Source organism: Bos indicus x Bos taurus, chromosome 24, assembly GCF_003369695.1.
Source record: "Bos indicus x Bos taurus breed Angus x Brahman F1 hybrid chromosome 24, Bos_hybrid_MaternalHap_v2.0, whole genome shotgun sequence".
NCBI lineage: Eukaryota > Metazoa > Chordata > Mammalia > Artiodactyla > Bovidae > Bos > Bos indicus x Bos taurus.
The window spans coordinates 33,239,856-33,264,468 of NC_040099.1; the positions used below are offsets into that span (position 1 = coordinate 33,239,856).

The following is a 24,613-nucleotide window of genomic DNA, read 5'->3' on the forward strand; positions in this document are numbered from 1 at the left end:
AGGGCTGCAAGGTGAAATTATCTTCTTAATACCTTCTTAAATTTTCCCCTGAGACTAGTGAGCAGAGAGGCTCGGAGCAAGGGAACTTCGGGAAAGGAAGGGACCAGTTAGGAAGGAAGCAAACAGGATGAGGAAATAAGCTTTTAATAGGGTTGTGGGACCGTCAAGAACAGTCTCATGATGCTGAAGTCCACTAACATGACTTATGTGCTTTTATCTTTCAGAAAACGGTATTTTGTCTCTGAGTTTACCCCCATTGATGGCAATATACCTTTCTCTATAAACGCCAGTGACAAAGGTAGGCACATTTGTACTTAAGTAAAAGGGTTGGCACCGTCGGCAGGAGAGTGTTTCTTTCTTTAATGTTGACGCGCCTCTTCCGGGAGCGGCACTGAGCTCGTGCTGGGGACATGGCTGTGATGGAGACAGAGTCCCTCTGTTTGCGGCCCTGACAGCTGGAAATGGGGTGGCGGATGGGAATCGCCTGGTTCATAATATCTGTAGAGTGATCCTGGCCTGGGGTGAGAGCAGTGGTGCAGGAACAGTTGGAGGGAACTGCTTTGGCTGGAATGCTCAGAGCACTTGGCTTTTCCGAGGCTTATGTATGAGTTCTGTACCTCTCGGGGAGGGGCTGGTGGTCACTGTGGGCAGGGCCGCTTCTCCAGCAGACAGGTAGCTGGGCAGGGTGGGGGACGGTCTCATGCACGTCCCTGGGTGTCCCTGTGTGGCTGTGAGTCTCGCCGCATGCAGTGGTAGCTAACACTCTCCCTGTTCCGACTTTCAGGAAGGGCTTGGCTCTTAACCTTCACCCTCCCTTCCTCTCCTGCTCTTCCAGGGGGGCCAACCTGCTGTGACCCTCTGGGTGCCGCCTTCGAGGCCCATCTGCGGCGGCTCTTCGAATGGTGGGGCTCCTTCTGCGTGAGGCACCCCGGCTGTGTCGTGTTCTTCTCCGTGGCCCTCATCGCCGCCTGTTCCTCAGGCCTGGTGTTCATCCAGGTCACAACCGACCCGGTGGACCTCTGGTCGGCCCCCGGCAGCCAGGCGCGCCTGGAGAAGGAGTACTTTGACACGCACTTCGGGCCCTTCTTCCGCACCGAGCAGCTCATCATCAGGGCCCCCCACACCCCGCCGCACATATACGAGCCCTACCCCTCGGGAGCCGACGTGCCCTTTGGGCCTCCCCTTGCCGTAGACATTCTGCACCAGGTAGTTGGCTCTTGGCAGAAGCTACTTCCCAGGAACCCGGCACCGGGCTAGCTTTTGACCAGTTCACTTGATGTGGGTTTCGGGCTGAGTGTGATGGTTTATCTAGTAAACCTTAATGATAAGACACTTTTCACTTACTTTCAAAAAAGTGATCAGTGTTGAACTTAATGAAAAATTTACTGTAGACCACTTTTGTATTTATTTCATACAGTAGGTCTTGCTTGAAATTGAGAAGAGCATGTTTCTATTGAAACAGAATGTATTTATTAATATATTCACCTTAGGAACTTAATAATTTTTTTTCCGCTAGTAGTTGAAAAGTAATACACCAGGATCCAAAGGGATAAAACTTCCTGTGTGGTCCTGGAGACCTTGGAGGGGCCGCTGGGTCACTGTGGACTGCCCCCTGCCCCCACCCCGCAACTGCAGGAATGACCTTGTCACTGCCTGAATGTGGACTCCCGGCTTGCGTTTGGAATAAGATCCACCCCTTGCTCCCACAGAGTCCTTTAAATCTGCCCATCCTCCCTTCCCACACTCGCCCTGGAGAGCGATCTGTAAATTAACTGCCTCCCACTTATTTCTTACTCAACAGTTGTACATTTGCATACTTTTTCCCCTCAACATTGCTCTTGCCCTATAGAATGTCTGATAGCTTGAGAAAACATCAGCATGTTCCCAAGAGTCTAATAGAATCTTTTGCACCCGGTGACCGTCGCTTTCTCCCAGCTTGTTGCAAAAGGTGCACACGTTGTCGTTTACCTCCTGCAGTGTATTTGTATTCGCTACTAGAAAATAACAGGAATATACGTAAATAAGCATAGTATGGAGCGAGGTGGTGGTTGTTGGGGATGGGAGGGCCTGTCAGGAAGACCCAGCAGATGACCCTGGGCTCCCCTTCGTGGTCACTGTTTCTCCAGGTGGGAGGGCACGTGTTGGTGTGTCCTGCGCTGGGATGTGGCCTGCCGTGGTGTCCCCTCCCCCTCTCAATGAGTGCCCCAGTTTGCTGATCCTCAGCAAAATTATAGTAAACTTAAAAATATTTTCATCCTCATTTATCTCAGTCTTCTGCCCTGTCTCAGGAAGGAATTTCCCCAAAGACTCTTTTATCCTCTAACCCCCATCCCCCCCAGAGCAGTAAGAGTTAATCAGCATCTGAGGGAAAACCGATGTATTTCTGGCTTTGTTTATTTTAAAAAATCCTCTTTCAGGTCCTTGACTTACAAACCGCCATCGAGAGCATCACTGCTTCTTACAACAACGAGACTGTGACCCTGCGGGACATCTGCGTGGCGCCCCTCTCGCCATACAACCAGAACTGCACCATCCTGAGTGTGCTGAACTACTTCCAGAACAGCCACTCTGTGCTGGACCATCAAGTCGGGGATGACTTCTTCGTGTATGCAGATTACCACACGCACTTCCTCTACTGTGTCCGGTACGTGGCGGGGGTGGTCCTTCCTCCGTCCCTCCAGCAGGTGACAGCTGCCATGGCCACACACCGCTGTAGGTGCTAGAGCCCCGGCAGGGAGCAAACAGCAGGACCCTCAGGGTGAAGCGATACTCGGCCTGATGCCAGGTCGAGGCAGCGCCAGGTCCAGGCGATGCCATGGGAGAAGGAAGCAGGGCAAGGGTGGGCTTGCAGGGGAGGTGCCATTCCAAGTGCAGCGGAGCCTGCTCAGCGGAGGGGAACAGAGGGAGCCTGTGAGAGTTGGGGAAGAGCTTTCCAAGTAGACGGGCAGCAGGTGCAAAGGCCCTGAGGTCGAGTGTTCACCGTGTGTCATCGAGGTACCTCCCAGCCCCTGACTCCCTCCCAGCTGGATTACACCTAGTTGGATCTGCCACACTACCCCAAGCATTTCTGAGCTGGTTTCTTGGTGAAAAGACAGAAGCCTCTAACTCCTTTTCTTATCTTTCAAATATAAATTGATTTCACAACACTGACTTTTCAAAACGTGTGGCGTCCCCTTGAGGAGTGGGGGCCGGATTGCGGTTCAGTTTAGATGGGATAACGCTGAGGTTGCTTTGCTTCAGAGGCTTGTCTGGCTATACGGGCCAGCTTGTGGTTTGAGTTAGTCACAGAGAAGCCACACGGGGTGACCTGTGAGGTGACCTTTAGGCCTGCCCTGTGGCAGGAGGAGCGCTCGCTTCTCTGCCCTCCCTGGACACCGTCACTTGGCCTGACCTGGCCCACAGAAAGTTGTTCAGCCACTGAGACAACCGCTGTGGCTGTTCGTTCATTACAGAAGCAGAGAGATTGCTCCCTGTCACCTTTGAACGTGCTGCTCGATTAACCACTCTCCATAGCCAAGTGCTCTGACTTCCGGCCCAGGTCACTGACCTGAGGCTCCGTCTGTTGTTACTGGAGTGTGGCTGACTCCAGGCGCTTCTGCTGTGTTTACTGTCCTCAGGCGGTCACCTCTATTAACACGAGCCTGTGAAACAATAAGTGTAGCCCATGTGCCCCCAAACCAGCGTTCTCTGAAGGGCAGGTAGTACAGGGCAGCCAGGGGCGGTTAGAAAAAGTATTATATAACTTTAATATTTAAATAAAAAAGTTATTTATTTTACAAAATAAAACAGAATTTTGGTAGCAGGGGAGATGGGTGTATTATCCAAGGGGAGCGCGGTCTGCCCAGGTGTGGAAACATCACTGGGAGCATCCCCTCTCCTGCAAGGCGGGCTCTGTGTGGTCTGTGGTCACGCCTGTGCATCTCTAGCTTTCAGCTCCCTCCTCACCTTCCAGCTTTCTCTGGGCTTGTCCTCTGGAGGGAGGCCCTGCTGGAGCCCGGCCAGCCCAGAACCACTCACAGGCCTCCTGCGTTCCCTGGTTAATACCCGCATCAACACCTACCACTTATGGGCTCCCCGGACTCTTCCTCACATGACTCTGTGGATGTTAACTTCACGATGAGCTCTCAAGCCTGCGATGTGGTGGCATAGCCCCACGTGTGTGGGTGGACAGAACCCGGCTTCTGGCTGCAACCCTGTAGCCTGGTTAGCCCTGAGCATTGACCTGACCTTCCACGGCCTGAGTCCGTCCCCTGGCACTGAGGGGTGGTGGTTTAGATTATACATGAGGACCTTCATGTGTGCCCAGAGTCCAGCTGACATCTGTCCTGAAACGCTGGTTGTCTGTCTGTCTGCCCTACAGTGTTGGCATCGCTGCCTGGTCTCCAGACCTCTCTCTGCTTTGCCACTGAGTTATGTTTGCCAAACAGTTCTTGATCTCCCTTTCCTTTGATTGTTCCCAGGTGCCGACAGAATAAAAACCCTAACCACTGGTCAAGACGCGTACCCCTTCCTTCCATTGCTTCCCTCTTTATTCCCAGCCCCATCCCCTCCTTGGGAGGCCCCCATCATGGGTACCCCACGCGCAGACCCAGGACTTCCTGTGGTCTCTCAGGCCACTGTCTGTTCTCTTCTTTCCTCGTCTCGTCTCTTCTCTTCCTGCTGGTATGGTGCCTGGAAGCCTTCACCTCCTCCTGTGCAGGTGAATTCCCCCTCCTCCTCAGAGACCGGGTCTGTACATAAAGTTCTGTTTATAGTGACAGCTTTCACCACGTATTAGCAGCTCCCTCCTCTGTGCACCAGCTGATGTTAGCCACATCTCACTGTATTTACCTGCCTCTCTCTCAGCGACTCAGCAACCCAAAGCAAATACTGAACTGGATCATTCACCCAAGGGGACCTCAGGCCCACATTCTTAATCAGCCTCGTGACTGTTGTGTAAACATCTGGGTCTCTGTGTTGTGTACAAGTTGTTCTAACTGTAAGGTGTTCTCTGAATTCCTGGCAGGGCTCCTGCTTCCCTGAATGACACCAGTTTGCTCCACGATCCTTGCCTGGGGACGTTTGGTGGCCCAGTGTTCCCATGGCTTGTGCTTGGAGGCTACGATGGTAAGTGAGAGAAGCTTTTATTCTTCTTACTGGATAAAGCAGTCTTGGTTCTGTCATTAACACTGAGGTGGTAATTATGAGGATTTCATCAGTCAAACACTCATTAATTACCCAATATACTGCATCCCAGATACCATATCTCCTTTGGCTTTTGGTTTTGTTGTGCATTTGGAAGAAGTGGTTTTTTGCCATTTTTAGGTTACTTTTTGGGAAGCTGTCAATAGCTAAGGACATTTTCCCAGAACAGCGTTACTGTTAAATCCATATAATATGTTGCTCAGTTTCAAGTTCATGGGACCCTTGAATCTCATCAAGAGAGCCCCCAACGAGTCCATGGACCTTGGGTTAAGGACATCAGTAATGGAGGAGAGACATGTGAGATATAGGGGGAAAGAAAACAGATTTTTTTTTTTCCTTCTAAACCAGTTGGTTAAGGAGTCAGACACTTCCAGTGGGAGGAGCAGTGGGGCTTTGCTTAGATTACTCCAGGTAGATGGGGTAATAACTCACGTGGCAGCTTTGGCTTCTGAAGCCTAATAAGCAGCTCAACAGGTTTTTCTCCAGCCGGTTGAACAGGCCAGATGTTCATCTTATCTGGTGGGAAGGGAGATGTTGTGAGCTATAAAGTAATTTTTAGATGGAGAAGGCATTTCTAAGCAGGACACACAATGCGAAGCCACAAAAGGAAACCCTGATGAGTTTGACTGTGTGAGAATTTAAAGTTCCCGTGTAGAGAACAAACATAGAATTTTAAGAAACCAAACAAATGGCCAACTGGACCAGGAAAAAAGTTAATATACATAACAATGTTTCCTTAATACATAGAGAGCTCTTGAGGAAAAAAGACAAGGTCAGCCCCCCAAAAGAAGTGGGCAGAGCCGTGTGCATGTTAATAAGAGAAGAAGTACAAAGGGCTTTTAATTATATGGAGAAAATGCTGAACCTTACTCAAGCTAGTGAAACACCTCTCACTTCAGCCTTTTACATGACAACAGATTAGCAAAGATCTAAAGTCAAAGCGTTAGTCACTCAGTGGAGTCCAGCTCTTTGAAACCCCATGGACTGTTGTAGCCTGCTAGGCTCCTCTGTCGATGGGTTTTCCCAGGCAAGAATGCTGGAGTGAGTTGCCATTTCCTCCTCCAGGGGATCTTCCCTACTCAGGGCTCGAACCCGGTTTCTTGCATTGCAGGCAGAGTCTTTACAGTCTGATGGGCTTCCGTGGTAGCTCAGATGGTAAAGCAGAGACCTGAGAATTTGACAAAACGCTGTGTGCATGAAACCCTGCCATGGGCAAACTGCATTTTGGTGGGAGTGTAAATGGTTCTAGAATATAAGCGCTAGGAAGGTTGAGATTTTTAACCTATGTTGCTTATTAATGTATCCACGGTCCCTAAAATAACACGGGCACACAGTAGGTTGCAGCAAATACTTTGTTGAATAAAGAAATGAAAAACAGGATGGCATTTTTGGAAGGCAGTTTGGGAGATCCATCCAAACTAAAAATGTACTTTTTTTTTTTTTTTTTTTGGATTCTAAGTACTTGTAAGATTTGATCCTACAAATATGGATTTTATGTGTTAGAAATATCCAGTTAATTTTTGTAGTAATTCTACTTATAACCAAAAAAAAAAACAAACTTGCAAAGATATCCATCAACTGGAGTGGAGTTAAACTGTACTAGAAAACATCATAAGCAGAAACAAGAATAAGGAAGTGCTGTGTCTGTTAAAGCAGCATTCTCAGGATATGAGTTTAAAGGCAGCATTTGCAGAAGGGTGTGTTACTATTTGTGTGAACAGGAAGGCAAGGGGAAGCCCGTGCTTGTGTGTGTGGACTGCGGCTGGTCGGGGCCGCAGCCGTCACGGTGCGAGGAGGAGAGAGCTAAGACACAGATGGGAACGGAGGGAAGAGAGACTTTCCCCGAACACCTTTCCGCTTTGTTTGAAATCGTCACCCAGCACGTCTGGGTAGTCATGATGATGGAATGACAACTGCGTCTACCTTTGCTCGAGAGTCCCCTTTTCTCCCTAGCTGAACTACACAAGCGCCAGGTCAGGTGACCCCCCATTATGTTCCACAAGCTCAGGCGTGTTTAAGCTTCAGCTCCATGAGAAACCGGGCACCTAGCCAGCTTGTGATTTTTCCCCTCCTCGTATTGATCTGGTTTTCTGCACGCTTGTAATCTGCTTTTTGATGTCCCCTTTTTCCTTTCTAGATCAAAACTACAATAACGCCACAGCCCTTGTGATCACCTTTCCTGTCAATAATTACTATAACGATACAGAGAAGCTCCAGAGGGCCCAGGCCTGGGAAAGAGAGTGAGTTGCTCACAGGGTCGGTAAACCAGCTGCTCTTCTCACGGGAAGGTGGACGCTAGCAGAAAGCATTTATATGATGTTCAACTAAATTAACCAACATCAGATCTAAGTCATGCCATTTTTTTCACTTGGTTCTAGTGATGCTGTGAAAACAAAAAATCTATAAATAAATTTACTTGTAAACATTCTTTAAATACATAGTCCTGCAACAGGAATGCACAAGTATCTATGCAGAATGCTCCTTGTGTTATGTTCTAACAGCAAAACCTGGGAGTAAGCTAAATGTGTATTCGTAAGGAGAAGTATAGTAGAATGTTATGCCGTCATTAAAGATAGTGAGGTAAGTATTAATAAATGGTTCAAGAATTATTAAATAAAAACTGTGGTCAGCATGTTTGGGCAAATATATGTCATGCATGCTGTCCATGCCTAGAAAGGGTATCAAGTAAGTGACCCAGGAACCGGTTAGCTGTAATGTAACCTCTGAAGAAGGGGGAGGGGAGCCCAGGAGAATGGGACACTGAACAGCTTTGTTGGGATATTCATGTACCATACAATTTACCCATTTGAAGTGTACAGTTGAGTAGCTTTCAGTGTTTTCACCGACGTGTGCAGACATCACCATGGTCAATTTTAGAGCATTTTCTTTACCACAGACAGAAATCCCATCTCCTGTAGCAGTTTCCCTCCTACCACCTGGCCCTACATAACCCTCAGTCTACTCTCTGTCTCCATCAATTTTCCTGTTCCAGACTTTATATGGATGGAATTACATACGAGGGCTTTCCAATCTGGCTTCGTTTACTTAGAATAACGTTTTCAAGGTTCATCCAAGTTGCAGCATGTGTCAACACTTTATTCTTTTTTATGGCAGAAGATCATTCCATCCTATAGATAGACCACATTTTGTTTATCCACTCATCAGCTGATGAACGTGTGCGTTGTTTCTCGGAAAGTTACTCAGTTGTGTCTGATCTTTGTGACCCCATGGACTGCAGCCTGCCAGGCTCCTCTGTCCATGGGATCCTCCAGGTCAGTTCTCCAATTCTCCAGTGGAGTGGGTAGCCATTGCCTTCTCTAGGGGATCTTCCTGACCCAGGGTTTGAACATGGGTCTCCCTGCGTTGCAGGCAGATTCTTTACCACCACCTTTGACCATTAGGAATAATGCTATAAGCATTCACATGCAAGTTTTGTGTGAACATGCCTCCATTCCTCTCTTTGTGTGAATGCGTTTTCCTCTCTCTTGGTTGGCATACACCTAGGAGTAGACTTGCTTGCTCATACGGTAACCCTGAGGAGCTGCCAGACTTTTTTCCCAAACTGACTGCCCCAGTGGATCTTCCCTCGTGGGCCAGTGCTTTAGACTGCTCTCCCGAGGGTTAGGGAGCTCAGATCCCCCATGCTGTGCAGTGCAGCCAAAAAACCAAGTGACTGCACCATTCTGCATCCCACCGGCATGCAGGGAGCATTCACATTTTCCACCCCTCGCCAGCACTTGTTATTATTTGACTTTTTTGATTCTAGCTATCCTAGTGGATATGAACTGATATCTCATTGCAGTTGTTTTTTTTTTTTTTTTTTGTCCACACTGTGCAGCTTATGGGTTCTTTGTTCCCCAACCAGGGCTTGAACCCGAGCCTGGCTGTGAAAGCACGAAGTCCTCAGCACGGGACCACCAGGGAATTCCCTCACTGCGGTTTTGATTTGCATTTCCCTGGTGACTAATGAATTCGAATACCTCTTCATGCACTGATGCCCATTTGTATTAACTTTCTTGGAGAAATGTTTGTTCATATCCTTTGCCCATTTTTTGACTGGGTTGTTTATGTTTTTATTATCGAATTAGAAGAATTCTTAAATATTCTGTAAATCCTTTATCAGATCTATGATTTCCAAATACCTTCTCCTTTTCTCTGGTCTGTGTTTTTGCTTTCTTAATGGCGTCTTCTGAAACATAAACGTTTTTAATTTTTATAAAGTCCAATTCATCTGTCTTCTCTTTTGTTACTCATAGTTTTAGTGTCATAGCTAAGAAACCATGTCATAACCCAGGGACCTGGAAGTTTGCACCTATGTATTCATCTGACAGTCATGGATTTAGCTCTTACATTTAGGTCTTTGATCCATTGAGTTCTTTGTATATGATATGAGTTTGCATATTGAATGTAAATGCACTGCGTTCATTTGCATGTGCATGTCCAGTTGTCCCATACCATTTGTTGAAAAGATTATTCTTTCCCCCCATTGATAGCCTTGCCACCTTTATTGAAAATTAGGTGAAAATATTTGGCGTATTTCTGGACTCTTAGTTCTGATCCTTTGTCCTGTATGCCTGTCCTTACGCTGGTAACCACACTGACTTGATTACTGTTGGTTTGTAGTAAGTTTGAAATTATGGAGCGTGAATTCTCCTACTTTGTTCTTCTTGAAAAACATTTTGGCTGTTCTGACTCCAGTGTTCTTGCCTGGAGAATCCCAGGGACGGCGGAGCCTGGTGGGCTGCCGTCTCTGGGGTCGCACAGAGTCGGACACGACTGAGCGACTTAGCAGCAGCAGCAGCAGGCCCCTTGCAATTCCATAAGAATTTTAGAGTCCATCTGTCTTTCTGTAAAGAAATCAGCTAGGATACTGATAGGGATTGCATTGACTCTGAGATCAATTAAAAAAATTTTTGTTCCATGAGCATCTATCTATATTATAATACACTGCACTTAGAAATCATTCTTAGTAAAAAATGAAATGAGACTATGAAGTAGTTTTTAAACTTGGTCCCAGCTTGTTTTAAGTGGTAGAAAACTCAGCATATCTGGAGCTTTGTCATCTGGCGAGTATAGAAAGTTCTCATGAGGGAGAAGGGTTAAGTGTGGCTTTTGTGTCCTAAAAGTTAGGAAGAAGTTCCTCACTAAGCTGTCACTCAGTTTTTAACTAACAGAATAAAATTTTGCTTACCCTTTTAGGTTCATTAATTTTGTGCAAAACTACGAGAATCCAAATCTGACCATTTCTTTTAAGGCTGAACGAAGCATTGAAGATGAACTAAACCGTGAAAGTAACAGTGATGTGTTCACTGTTCTGATCAGCTATGGCGTCATGTTTTTATATATTTCCATAGCCTTGGGGCATATCAAAAGCTGTCGCAGGCTTCTGGTAAGTGGGTGTGTGTGTGTGTGTGTGTGAGAGAGAGAGAGAGAGAAATGGCAGTACATAGCATGATGTCATGTTTTTGCCTCTAAGGCAATGGCACCCCACTCCAGTACTCTTGCCTGGAAAACTCCATGGATGGAGGAGCCTGGAAGGCTGCAGCCCATGGGGTCGCTAAGAGTCAGACACAACTGAGCGACTTCACTTTCACTTTTCACTTTCGTGAATTGGAGAAGGAATTGGCAACCCACTCCAGTGTTCTTGCCTGGAGAATCCCAGGGACGGGGGAGCCTGGTGGGCTGCCGTCTTTGGGGTCGCACAGAGTCGGACACGACTGAAGCGACTTAGCAGCAGCAGCAGCAATCCTAGTTCATTATGTTCAGAACTGCCTTAAATTGTCCTGTGGTTTTTTTGTTTTTTGGCCATACGACTCAGCATCTGGCATTTGGAGTCTTCGTTCCCCGACCATTCCCCCTGCAATGGAATCATGGAGTCCTAACTGGAGGTTGTCAGTGTTTTAACTGTCACATTTTCTGCTTCCTGCCCTTGTTTTCTTTACTTCCAAATTTTTATCTTCAACTTAAAATTTATTTCACCTAATTCATTTTTTTCCCCCCTAGTTTGCCATCACCTAAGAATGTAGGCTTATGAAATATGTGGCTCAGGAAGACCTAGACAACTGTTCATGTCTTCTCTCAAACCTTGAACTGTACGTTTAAATCTGGATGGGCAATAAGCATGTAAAAAGGTGAAAGCGAGGACCTGTTAGGAACAGGACAGAAAACACTAAATGATGATTTATGTCTTTGTGGTATCTCCAGGTGGATTCGAAAATTTCCCTGGGCATTGCCGGTGTCCTGATTGTGTTGAGCTCAGTGGCCTGCTCCTTGGGCATCTTCAGCTACATCGGGGTCCCTCTCACCCTCATTGTGATAGAAGTCATCCCATTCCTCGTGCTGGCTGTGGGGGTGGACAACATCTTCATCCTGGTCCAGACCTACCAGGTATGTCTCAGAGCCTCACAGCGTCTGACCAGGTACCAGGCTCCCCATGCATGCTGGCTCCACGCAGGGTACCTGTGAGCATGACACGTGGAGGCTTCATTTCCATGCCTCTGAGTGCTTGCTTATTACCAGGCTCCCCGTGCACGCATGCTGGCTCCACACAGGGTACCTGTGAGCATGACACGTGGAGGCTTCATTTCCATGCCTCTGAGTGCTTGCTTATTACCAGGCTCCCCGTGCACGCATGCTGGCTCCACACAGGGTACCTGTGAGCATGACACGTGGAGGCTTCATTTCCATGCCTCTGAGTGCTTGCTTATTACCAGGCTCCCCGTGCACGCATGCTGGCTCCACACAGGGTACCTGTGAGCATGACACGTGGAGGCTTCATTTCCATGCCTCTGAGTGCTTGCTTATTACCAGGCTCCCCATGCACACATGCTGGCTCCACACAGGGTACCTGTGAGCATGACACGTGGAGGCTTCATTTCCATGCCTCTGAGTGCTTGCTTATTACCAGGCTCCCCATGCACGCATGCTGGCTCCACACAGGGTACCTGTGAGCGTGACACGTGGAGGCTTCATTTCCACGCCTCTGAGTGCTTGCTTATTACCAGGCTCCCCATGCACGCATGCTGGCTCCACGCAGGGTACCTGTGAGCATGACACGTGGAGGCTTCATTTCCACGCCTCTGAGTGCTTGCTTATTACCAGGCTCCCCATGCACACATGCTGGCTCCACGCAGGGTCCTGTGAGCGTGACACGTGGAGGCTTCATTTCCACGCCTCTGAGTGCTTGCTTATTACCAGGCTCCCCATGCACGCATGCTGGCTCCACGCAGGGTCCTGTGAGCGTGACACATGGAGGCTCATTTCCACGCCTCTGAGTGCTTGCTTATTACCAGGCTCCCCATGCACGCATGCTGGCTCCACGCAGGGTCCTGTGAGCGTGACACGTGGAGGCTTCATTTCCACGCCTCTGAGTGCTTGCTTATTACCAGGCTCCCCATGCACGCATGCTGGCTCCACGCAGGGTCCTGTGAGCGTGACACGTGGAGGCTTCATTTCCACGCCTCTGAGTGCTTGCTTATTACCAGGCTCCCCATGCACGCATGCTGGCTCCACATAGGGTCCTGTGAGCGTGACACGTGGAGGCTTCATTTCCACGCCTCTGAGTACTTGCTTATTACCAGGCTCCCCATGCACGCATGCTGGCTCCACGCAGGGTCCTGTGAGCGTGACACATGGAGGCTCATTTCCACGCCTCTGAGTGCTTGCTTATTACCAGGCTCCCCATGCACGCATGCTGGCTCCACGCAGGGTCCTGTGAGCGTGACACGTGGAGGCTTCATTTCCACGCCTCTGAGTGCTTGCTTATTACCAGGCTCCCCATGCACGCATGCTGGCTCCACGCAGGGTCCTGTGAGCGTGAGGCGTGGAGGCTTCATTCCCACGCCTCTGAGTGCTTGCTTATTGGTGCTTGTTCTGGACCCTTTGCGACCAGGAAGTATAAGACCCTTCTCTTTGTTTGGTGGCATAGATACAAAGTGAGAATTTAAATACATGCAGCATGCATGCAAAAAGTGCTAATACACTTGTGGAAAATATTTTTGGCACAGCAGCTATTAAAATGATTCAACACAGTGTAGAAGAAGGAAAGACTTGAAAAAGTGCTATTAAAAGGCAAAAGGTCACATACGACCTGATGTAGAAGATGCTGTCAGTCCGTTGGTTCTCCCAGGGTCCCTGTCCTGCAGGCCTTACCTGGGCAGAGGCCCCATGGCACCTAGGAGTGTTATTTAAAGGTTCAGCCACTTGCAGCCTATGTTGCATGTATTTTCCTGATAACCTGATTCAATCCTTCCTTTAGCCTCTCACCTGTTCCCTTGTCTCTGGGCTTCAGAAATACCCTGAATGAATCAACATGAAAAGTTTGGGGTCTGCACCTCTTTATTGTATAAGGTTTATAAAAAAGTAGATGTTGCCAGTCATTTTTCTTTATGATCAAGCTAACACAAGGCAGCCAAGAAGCAAAGAGGTGGCATTGTAATTGAGAAATGTCAGTGTTGCATGTTTCACTTTTTTTTTATTTTTAAGAGAGATGAACGTCTTCAAGGGGAAACCCTCGACCAACAGGTGGGCCGGGTCCTGGGAGAAGTGGCTCCCAGCATGTTCCTCTCATCCTTCGCAGAGACGGTAGCGTTTTTCTTAGGTAAATTACTCTCAGAATTCGGCCAGCTCAGTGGTGTGCTGAGCCTGGGTGTATCAGTACGCCCCTCTGCGTTCTTCCTTTGTTAAGCTGTATCTGTAATTGTAGTGTATCAGAGTGGACCATGAAGAGGATCGGTGGCAGTAACCTTGGGCACCATTAGCAAGCGTGTTCTCTCACGTTGTTTTGGGATGGTGTTGATGTGGTTGGTTCAGATACCTAGGGCTCCTGTCCCTTCCCCTTTTGGGCAGCTCTGGTGAGTGCTGGGATTTGAAAATAGCAGCCTTGCACAGCCACGAGTCCTCCCAGCACAGTGCTCCCAGCAGCAACTCCACAGTCACAGGCATTAGCCCTCGAGGTGTGTACCCCTGTTCCTGAGGGCGGTCTTCCTCCTCAGCACACTCAGTTCATGGGGAAGCACCCTTGTGACTGAGCAGAGGGTCTCGAATCTTCCTTCTGTACAAGGAGCCACGAGCTGAAACACAACCCAGCGTTCCTGTCTTCTTCACATGGAGAAATCCAGTAGGCCCCTCCCTGCCCCGTGTCTGGTGTGTAGTAAGAGAACGCTGGCCACGTCCTCTGCACAGGACGCCGGCTAGGATTGCCCCGTAAGTCCAGGGAAGACACACAGTCTGTGGTCACAAGTGGAAAAGTCTCCAGGGGCCCCCAGACGCCTTACAAGGGGCCGCAGGAGGGATGGCGCGTGCATGGTCTTCGGACTCCTGCACCATTAGCGCACGTCCTCCTCCACTTCCACGAAGCAGCACACTGTGGGGCCTGGGCCCTGTGGCTCCTTCTGATAGATGTGGGCGCCAAAAAGTTACTTCCTTGCTTTCTAGAAAGCCAGCCAAGTGTGTTGGTGACAGCAGCTGACCCTGGGCTTTAAGGTTGGAGTGACTTTGTGAGGACAGGAGGAGTTGGGGGTCGGGGGGACCCCGTGGCTCCTGTTTATAAGAGGCCAGCCCAGTGCTATCAGGGTCAGTTTTCTTAAGCAACGTTGTGAATCTAGAGTTTGTTTTTTTTTTTTTTTCCCCGCTCAAGTGACGCTGTGACTCTCATTGTTAAATATTGGCTCCTTATGTTTTTTTTAAATTTCTGATACTGGAATTGGAAATGGCAGCCCACTCCAGTATTCTTACCTGGAGAATCCCACGGACACAGGAGCCTGGCGGGCTGCAGTCCAAGAGGTTGCAAAGAGCTGGACACTACTGAGTGACTGAGCGTACATACAGCATACACACAAAATGGGTTGATATACGTGTGGCCCGTGGGCGGGCAGTGTTCAGTTTCTGAGTCTTAGTAGCCTAGAGGATGCTTACAGGCAGCACCCTCATCTGATTGTAACTAAACCTAGAGACTGAAATACCGTCCCTCCTGTGGACTGAATCACAACAGATCCCATAAGCAGTGACCTGTGTTAATGGTTCTCAGATGCTGATGTGCATGCGTTTGCTCAGAGAGCGTGTTAGATGGGGCCCTAGAATTCTGAAGAGTAGAATTAGGGTTGAATTTCCATCGTTTTGATAAAGTGGGATGGATCAGGTCCCTGGAATCTGTTTTTAACTCCCAGGGTGGTCCTGGTGTGACACCCGCAGACAAAGTGCCTTTGGGAGCGGGAGGTGGGGGTCTCCTCGTGGGCTTGGCTGCTCTGGGGCCTCGTGTTCATCCGTGCACATGCGTGTGAGGTTGTGTACCCTCAGCCGGGGAGGATGTGACCTCTGTCCTGTCCCCGCAGGAGGCCTGTCTGTGATGCCGGCCGTGCACACGTTCTCTCTCTTCGCGGGCATGGCAGTCCTCATCGACTTCCTCCTGCAGATCACCTGCTTCGTGAGCCTCCTGGGTTTGGACATTAAGCGGCAAGAGGTAAGTGGTCATCAGGACAGCAGCCTGTTTCCTTTGAGTCTGGAGTCTGGCTGAGGCAGCCGGAGGGTGACCTCTGTCTCCCTTGGCCCCCTCAGAAGAACCAGCTGGACGTTCTCTGCTGTGTCGGGGGGGCGGCAGACGACGCGGGCATCCAGGCCTCCGAGAGCTGCTTGTTCCGCTTCTTCAGAAACTCCTACGCGCCGCTTCTGCTCAAGGACTGGATGCGGCCCCTCGTGGTACGAGCCTGTCTGTCGTGGTGTCCCCAAACAGACTCGTCACCTGCCTTCTGAGAAGTCACCTTGGGAAGGGTGCCGACAGCTGTTAAGTATACACACGAGAGTGCATGGGACTTCGCTGGCGGTCCAGTGGTTAGGACTCTGCTTCCACTGCAGGGGGCGTGGGCTCAGTCCCTGGTTGGGGAACTAAAATCCCTCATGCTGTGTGGTGTGGCCAAAAAAAAAAAGCCATAGCAGATATGTACAAATATATAACACATTTTTAGCAGTCAATAGAAACAGGAGTTTTGGGGGCTTTGGGGTTTTTTTTAAAAAATTATTACAGATTCTTAGAAAGTGACAGAGTAGCACAGAGAGGAACCTGCTGCCCTTTGCCCAGCCTCCTCCCCCGGTCTTACGTAATTGTAGTTGAGTATCAAAACCGAGAGCTTGACACTGGCACAGTGTGTGTGTCTACTTCTGTCAGGCTCTCACCTGTTGCAGATTTGTATAAGCAGCACGGTCGCCGAGATAATAAATCTGTCTCATCACTCTTGTCCTCACCTTCAGTGTCACACACACCCTGCCACACACACACACACACCCTGCCACACACACCCTGCCACACACACACACCCTGCCACACACACACACACACACACACACACACACACACACCCACCCACCCACCCACCCACCCTGCCCTCTCCCTCCCTGTACTGTCCCTTGTTCCCAGCAGCTCAGTAGGAGCGTTTCATAGTTTCCATGCTGGATATACCCAATAGCGATAGCGTATCACGTCTCTGCTAAAAGCGTAAATTCATTCCGGTAATAGAAATATTTAACATTTATTGAATACTTGGTCTGGTACTGTGGTCAGTACAGGGTGCTGCACTAAGTTATGGATTGATTATTCCTAGAGTTTTCTCATGTAATTCGCAAAACTATCTGATGCTACAAGTCTAATTTTTCCTGTTTTATTGAGAAGGAAATAGAAGTTCAGAGAGGTTAAATGACTGCCCCAGGGTCACTCAGCTTGTCAGAGGCAGAACTGGGATTTGAATCGGGTGGTTTGGCTCTAAAGACCGTGACTTCAGCCACTGCCCCGGACTCCTTGTTTTATTAGTATGTCATTTAAACTTGCTTTTCAGTTTAGGAGAGTCCTGCTTTTCAGTTTAGGAGAGTCCTGTTTTGTGTGTTTAAGATCTGTTTATGTTCATCTGTTTATGTTTTTTTTAATTCATTTTTGGCCGCGCTGGACCGTTATTTCTGCTCGAGGGCTTTCCCTGCTTGTGGTGGGCAGAGGGCTACCGTCCGCTTGCGGTGCGTGGGTTTCTCACTGCAGGGGCTTCTCTCATCGCAGAATGCGGGCTCAGTAGTTGTGACACACAGGCTTAGTTGCTCTGAGGCATGTGGGGTCTTCCTGGGCCAGGGATCGAACCCATGTCCCCTGCATTGGCAGGCAGGTGCTTTACCACTGCACCACCAGAGAAGTGGTTATGTTATTCCGCTCCTGACAGCTCTGCCTCTGTAACTCACTTCTCATTCCAGGTGGCAGTATTTGTGGGTGTGCTGTCGTTCAGTATCGCAGTCCTGAACAAAGTAGAGATCGGATTGGATCAGTCTCTTTCAATGCCGGATGTAAGATGCTTTTTCTTTCATTCTAACTTGTTTGGCCCGCAGTGAATACATCTTCCCAAACACACACGGTCGTTTCGGCCTCTGCCGGCTTCTGAACACAGGTGCTGGCAGGCTCTCCCACGTCACAGGGACTGCCCTGGGGCTCTGCCCACTAACCTGGGCCTTCTGAGTGCTCAGGCCTTGGGCACCGCTACAGAATGTGAGCAGCCGGTCTTGACCTTATGAGGTGCCCTCCTAAGGGTGGGACCGACGGGAGAAGCCCCTGGGCCCAGGGTGGGGAGGGGTGCCGGCTGTGGAGGGACTCAGGAACCTGGGCTGGAGGCGTCTCGGCTGGCAGGATGTTCACGCCGTGTCCCGTCGTCCACGCTCTCTCCCTCTCAGGACTCCTACGTGACGGATTACTTCCAGTCCCTGAATCAGTACCTGCACGCAGGCCCACCTGTGTACTTCGTGCTGGAGGAGGGCCACGACTACACGTCCACGAAGGGGCAGAACATGGTGTGCGGGGGCCTCGGCTGCAACAACGACTCGCTGGTGCAGCAGGTCTTCACGGCCGCCCAGCTGGACAGCTAGTGAGTACCCCAGCTGCGGACGGGCACCTGGGCCTCACGCCTCTCTCTGAAGACAGCTTTTCTGGAAAGTCTGTCTTGCAGAATGCAGGCTGAATCTAGCTTGACATGAGCAAAACCTCTCAAAGGGCTAATTAGCCTTTTTTTGGTTTAAGCAACAACCATTTTATTTATTTTTTAACACCAAAACATTTTGTCTTAGGATGTAGTCAATTAACAATGTTGTGATGGATTCAGGAGAACAGTGAAGGGACTCAGCCATACGTGTACATGTATCCATTCTCCCCTAAAACCCCCTCCCATCGAGGCTGCCACATAACGTTGAGCAGAGTTCCATGTGCTATCTTTGTTAGTTGTCCATTTTAAATATAGCAGGACCGCCTTATATAAGGAAGTCTTTCCCATTAAGTACTAATGTGGTTTGTCTTCTGACTGGGTGGAATGAGAAGGTCTAGAAAAGGAAGTTCTGAATTTCAAGAAAAGGGACTGAAACTGGAGACTTCCTCCTCATGGGGGCATCCGTAACCCTTTCTCTCCTGTTCTCTAGCACCCGGATAGGCTTTGCCCCGTCGTCCTGGATTGACGATTACTTTGACTGGGTCAAGCCTCAATCTTCTTGCTGTCGCATCTACAACAGCACGGAGCAGTTCTGCAATGCGTCGGGTACTTGACCCTTCTAGATCTTTCCCTCTTTTCTGAAAAATTTTAAGCTTATTGTTTAAAGATCATTTGCATGTCCCCTCCACTTCCACCTGTTTTTATTGGCTGTCACTGGGTCTCATCCCCCTGTCCGTGTCCCCTTCCTCCGTCGTCCACTCTGGAGACGCCCCATTGTCCCGTCTCCTGCCCGCCATGGGGCTGCAGGCTGAACCGGGTCAGGGGACTCTGGTTTTCAGGTTTCCTATCTTTTCCCAGTGGCGCCGACGGCCTCTCTTGATTGCTATCTGGCTGTAGCTTGTCACGGGCCTGCTTTCTTTTGTTTATCACTATTGCCCTATGGTTTTACAAGACTGTTGAGGCTGTCCTGGAATTTTCTTCATAAAAACATGGAAGCGCTGTGCTCTGGTAATAACATACTGAGGTTGTCCTTAAAGCAGGCAATCTGCTTCGGGGAAGGAAATTTGTACAGCCTATGTTAGGGGAAAATGGGACTTCCACTTCATTAGACTACAGAGATCACGTGTTTGAAGCTTTTGGATCAGCAGATTCAGGAGAAGAACTCCCGCCATTTCTTTATCATTATTTTAAAATGTTTTAATCTAGACACCTGTCCTTCTCACTTGGGTCCTCTACCTGTTTGTACAGTGGTCAACCCTACCTGTGTCCGCTGCCGGCCGCTGACTCCAGAGGGCAAGCAGAGACCTCAGGGCGCAGACTTCATGAGGTTCCTGCCCATGTTCCTCTCCGACAACCCGAACCCCAAGTGTGGCAAAGGGTAAGGGAGGCTGAGCCGTTCAACTGCACGCCAGAGTCCCCTGTCATGTACGCTGGGAAGCTGGGGGTGGGGGAGGGGCTGGGTGGGCATGGTGGGCAGGAAGGCCCTATTTTCTGCCATGTGCCACCCTGTGCCCACCCTTCTGTGAAAGCAGAGAAACCAAACCGCCTTTGAAGAAAATTCGTCCTTCCTCACTCTCAGATGATTCTGACTGGTCTGAGCATTCGGTCCCAGGCTCCCCTCTGTGTCCTGGCCCTCCTGGCAGCGCAGAGGACTCTGAGTCCTGTGCAGGCTTCCAGCAGGATGGAATGCGAGGAGGGATGCGGGCATTTCAGGACGTGAAAGGGTCTGTCCAGTTGTGTGTGGGGCATATGAGACCGCAGGTCTGTCCTGGTGATGTTGCCTGGGGTAGAGGTCTAAAGGTCCCCTCTGTGCTTCTTGCCAGCCTGTCTGTACATGAGCTCTTGGGCTGCCCCACTTCCCCATCCAGCCAGGCAGAGTTCCCATGGAAACAGGAACTCTGGCCCAGAAATAGCAGAGATGGCTGAGGTCTGGAGTTGGGGGGATTCAGACAGAAGGTGAGGGTTATATTTACATTATAATGGTAAATGCTGGACATCCCTGTTTTTCATTAAGAATACATAATATGACCCGAGTTCCATCAGTCACGTGTCATGTCTGCGTTTTGGGACCTAGGCTAGCTACCGTGGGAGAACTGTCCCCCAAAACAAAGTAGGAATGAACCTTCCATCTTGATCTCCCTGCAGACTGAACACTCAGCCTGCATAAACAAGTCAGAGTGAATGCAGCTCTTTAGAAGGCAACAGCCGCCACTCACAGGGAGTGTCCTTTGCGCCCGAATCGTGCCTGGCACCTCACTGACACTACTGCGTTTACATACAGCCCTGCGAGGAGACGGTGGTGCACCCATTTGCAGATGGCACTGCAGCCGAAATTTAGTAATTTTACCCTGGGGTTCCAGGACTGAGGATGATCTCAGGGCCCCCTGACTCCAGGGCCCCCGTCCCCTCCTGCCTCCTGTTACACAGCATGGCTGGGCACACACTCTGTGAAAAAACACATTGGCAGAGTAGAGCCAGCTACAGAAACAAGCAGCTGCGTGCAAAGAAACTAAAGCAGCAAAGTGTGGGAAAGCGTAAGCCAGACCTTCCTCTTTCCTATTTGAGGGCTTCTCTGTCCCTGAAATTGACAGCTGGTCTGACCCGAGCCCAGGGTCAGGTGATCCCACTAAGCATGGCTGCCCAGATCCTGCAGGTGCAGCACGAGGTGTGGCCTCTGACACCGCTGTCTTGTCGCAGGGGACACGCTGCCTACAGCGCAGCCGTCAACATCCTGGACAACGGCACGAGGGTGGGAGCCACGTACTTCATGACCTACCACACGGTGCTGCAGACCTCGGCTGACTTCATCGATGCCATGGAGAAGGCCCGCCTCATCGCCAGCAACATCACCAGGACCATGAACCAGCAGGGGGGTGATCACCGGGTGTTCCCATACAGGTATGGTGTACACGAGGGTATCCTGGGGAGCGGCCGCACACGCCGGGGCTTCCTTGCTGGTTGGCGGGGGTGGAAGGGTACAGTGCTGCTACTTGGCTTTCCTTCTGACCCTGGCTCCATCCTGAGCTTGGGGGAAGCCTGTCGCTGGATGTGGCGTCTAGGCAAGGAGAGCCGGATTGTGCAGCACCTGCCAAAGTCTGAAGGTGGAGCTCACCCTGCAGAACAGCAGTGGGGTGCGGGGGTGCGGGCGCCTGGGAAGCAGCTCCACAGAGAGGGCCCAGCAAGGCAGGGCTCCCGATGCAGATTACTGGAGATGGCGCCTTTATAAAGAAAATACTGGGACTTCTTTGGTGCTCCAGTGGTTAAGACTTCACAATTCCACTGCAGGGGGCATGTGTTTGATTCCGGGTCAGGGAACTAAGATTCCACATGCCAGAGGGGTGTGGCCAAAAAAATTACGAAAATATTTTACGAAATACTGAATTTGGAAAATATAGAAAAGTAGGAGAAACAAGTGATTTCCCCACCAACCCCCGGGGTCTCAGTTCAGGGAACCTTGACTTTTTCCTGACAGAAGGCCAGCTTGTTGTCCTGTGGAAGGAGCTCTCAGAGTGGGTGTCCTGACCTCTAGGAGGAGCTGGTTAACTTTTCCAAAATGGCATTATCTCCTCAGGTCCTGCACAGACCCTGTTTGGAAGGGAGTAATCCTCCAGATAGACCAGGGCTTGTTTTCCCAAAGTACCATGAAATATTCTTTATAGATGAATGCCTGCAAAGCAGAATGGGGGCTTCCCTGATGGCTCTGCAGGTAAAGAAGCCACCTGCAATATAGAAGATGCAGGAGACACAGGTTCGATCCCTGGGTCGGGAAGATTCCCTGGAAGAGGGCATGGCAACCCACTCCAGTACTCTTGCCAAGAAAATCCCATGGACAGAGGAGCCTGGTGGGCTACAATCCAGGGGGTCACAAAGAATCAGACATGACTGAGCACTCATAGCATAAAGCAGAATGGATCAGGCACATGAACAAAACCTTTATATAAGATACACGTCTACGAGGCCCTACTTTAGGCATCAGTGGTCAGAGGTCCAGCTGAACTGCCAAAGGCGAGTCTTACAAAAACAGGGAGGTTTCCCGTGAGGCCTGCCTCTCAAGGTAGCTTCATTTCACAGTGGCGGCAGGATGAGGAGTAAAGCTTCCCGGAGAGAGAACGAGCAGTAACAGACCCCTCTCCCCTTCCAGCGTGTTCTATGTCTTCTATGAGCAGTACCTGACCATGATTGACGACACCATCTTCAACCTCAGCGTGTCCCTGGGCGCCATCTTCCTGGTGGCCGTGGTCCTCTTGGGCTGTGAGCTGTGGTCTGCGGTCATCATGTGCGCCACCATCGCCATGATCTTGGTCAACATGTTTGGTGTCATGTGGCTGTGGGGCATCAGCCTGAACGCGGTTTCTCTGGTCAACCTGGTCATGGTGAGTCCTGGGGGAGCGCTCGGCCCTCACTCCTGTGCCACCGATGTGCCTTGTTTCTTGGGGTGAAAGGTCAAGGTCAGCTCTTGCTTTTGGTGCACACGAGCAGTTGGACATGGTCACGTAACGATTATGGTGTGACCTCACGGTCTGGCTGAAGTATTCTGCCTGCATTATTCTGAAGGGTGAGTTGTTGAAGTATGTAGCCTGATGACAGCAAGATGTTCCATTTCCACTTGGAAAAATTGCCCCTTCTGAATGGAATTTTCTGACCAGGACTTTTTGCCTCTCATGTAGTTACCAGTTGCTTTTTAAGTCTTAAATATATGCACATCTGAAAAAGTATGAACAGAAGCTAGACCCAGTGCATGTGCCCTTCAGATAGGAGAAGAACATGCTTCAGGGGGAGTGGCAGGCAGGAGCCCCTGCTAGAGAGATGACAGCGTGCTGCCTGGGTCGGGGCTGCGAGGGCCTTGAGAGGTTGCAGCCGCTTCCCCCAGAGAAGGCCGATCTGCTGGAGGAATCTGGAGGTTCCACGGGCTTCCCGGGACAGCTGATGTGGGTGCCACGGGGGCTTTGTCTTACAAGTAGAAGGGGCTCTGCTCAGGGCTCCTTGACCCCCCAGGGTGCCCTGGTAACCACAGATCCCCAGAAGGGGGGTGGCTGCCTTTTACCACCTTTAACCGGAGCAGAGCAGTCCTCATGGAAACACTTTATTTCAGAGCTGTGGCATCTCCGTGGAGTTCTGTAGCCACATCACGAGGGCCTTCACGGTGAGCACGAAGGGCAGCCGCGTAGAGCGGGCGGAGGAGGCGCTCTCCCACATGGGCAGCTCTGTAAGTACCTCTGAGCAGGCCACCCGGGCAGGGACCTCACTGTGAAGTGCCCAGTCAGGCGATTGAGAGCTTCTCAGGAGAAGAAACTTCACCATGCAAAATTCTGAAAACAGAATTTGTTATCTCTGACTCAGCGGCAGTACCTCAGGATTACAAGTTTTCAGGCAATTCAGGAAACTTGCATAGAGTTGTGTCTCGCATAGAGCTCTAGCCTGGAATTCTTTAGGACTGTTCCCTTTGGTGACTCCTTTGCACAGTCTGGCTAAAGCAGGAAAACAGGTTTGATGTGAGAGGCACTGAAAACCCAGGCCCAGCCACGAAAAGCAGGCGAGTGGCCACACTTGGAGCCCAGTGTGGTTTGTGGGTCAGGTTGGCAGAATCTATCTTCTCAAGCTGAACCAGGACACAGGGCTGGACTGTGAACCAGTTCCTTTCCCACCATAGAAAATACAGTTATAGATGAACAATAAAAAGTGTGCAATAGCATTGTCTAAAAACATAATGTACACACCTTAATTTAAAACTAATGCTCTTGGGAAAATGGTGCTGATAGACTGGCAAGGTTGCTATGGGGTATATGCAGAATACACAGCTTTTATCCTTATTACACCTTTATTTTTTTTCAGATTCATAAGCAGCAGATAAAACAATTTAGGCAGAGCCAAATGCGCTTATCAGTAACTCTGAAAGCTGGGGTTCAGTCCCTCATTACATTGGACCTTGATGTTTAACAAATCCCTTTAGGAGGACGTGTTCAATTATGGCCAGTTGATACAAGTGGTTTCTGAGCCCATCTCTCTTCTCTTAGGTATTCAGTGGAATCACACTAACGAAATTTGGAGGCATTATCGTGTTGGCTTTTGCCAAATCTCAAATTTTCCAGATATTTTACTTCAGGATGTATTTAGCTATGGTCTTACTGGGAGCCACTCATGGACTAATATTCCTCCCTGTCCTACTCAGTTACATAGGTAAGAGCTTTTTGTTTTTAACCTGGTGGGATGGAGGAAGCCTGATAGAAGGGCGGGTACCTTGAAGCTTTCTTCTGAAGTATTTGAACATACTTACACCAGTGGTCATTTGATAAATATTTATTCTAAGAGAAAAACTCTGATCCTAGGGCTTCGTGGCTAAACCACTTCATTAGAAAACCGGAGCCTGTCGTGGTCAGCACTGGGAGTGAGCTTGCATGTCAGAGGCCCAGGGCTCCTCCCCGCTGAGAAGGACCTGTTTGGCCACAGCCCGCGGTGCCCTGGAGTAGCCTTCATTTCCATTCACTTTT

General features: G+C 49.7%; 1 protein-coding gene across 1 annotated transcript in view; it reads left to right on the top strand.

Annotated features, from left to right (window-relative positions):
- NPC1 (NPC intracellular cholesterol transporter 1) overlaps positions 1 to 24,613 on the top strand; it is a 46,635-nt gene that overhangs the window by 20,958 nt on the left and 1,064 nt on the right. The window contains exons 7-24 of the mRNA XM_027526325.1: positions 225 to 298; positions 836 to 1,206; positions 2,418 to 2,644; positions 5,006 to 5,106; positions 7,322 to 7,424; positions 10,384 to 10,573; positions 11,389 to 11,571; positions 13,669 to 13,783; positions 15,516 to 15,643; positions 15,739 to 15,879; positions 17,410 to 17,499; positions 17,881 to 18,071; positions 18,616 to 18,731; positions 19,374 to 19,503; positions 20,823 to 21,023; positions 22,267 to 22,498; positions 23,218 to 23,331; positions 24,140 to 24,302. Coding sequence (XP_027382126.1) covers positions 225 to 298; positions 836 to 1,206; positions 2,418 to 2,644; positions 5,006 to 5,106; positions 7,322 to 7,424; positions 10,384 to 10,573; positions 11,389 to 11,571; positions 13,669 to 13,783; positions 15,516 to 15,643; positions 15,739 to 15,879; positions 17,410 to 17,499; positions 17,881 to 18,071; positions 18,616 to 18,731; positions 19,374 to 19,503; positions 20,823 to 21,023; positions 22,267 to 22,498; positions 23,218 to 23,331; positions 24,140 to 24,302 — 2,870 coding nt within the window. The remainder of the gene's footprint in view (positions 1 to 224; positions 299 to 835; positions 1,207 to 2,417; positions 2,645 to 5,005; positions 5,107 to 7,321; positions 7,425 to 10,383; positions 10,574 to 11,388; positions 11,572 to 13,668; positions 13,784 to 15,515; positions 15,644 to 15,738; positions 15,880 to 17,409; positions 17,500 to 17,880; positions 18,072 to 18,615; positions 18,732 to 19,373; positions 19,504 to 20,822; positions 21,024 to 22,266; positions 22,499 to 23,217; positions 23,332 to 24,139; positions 24,303 to 24,613) is intronic.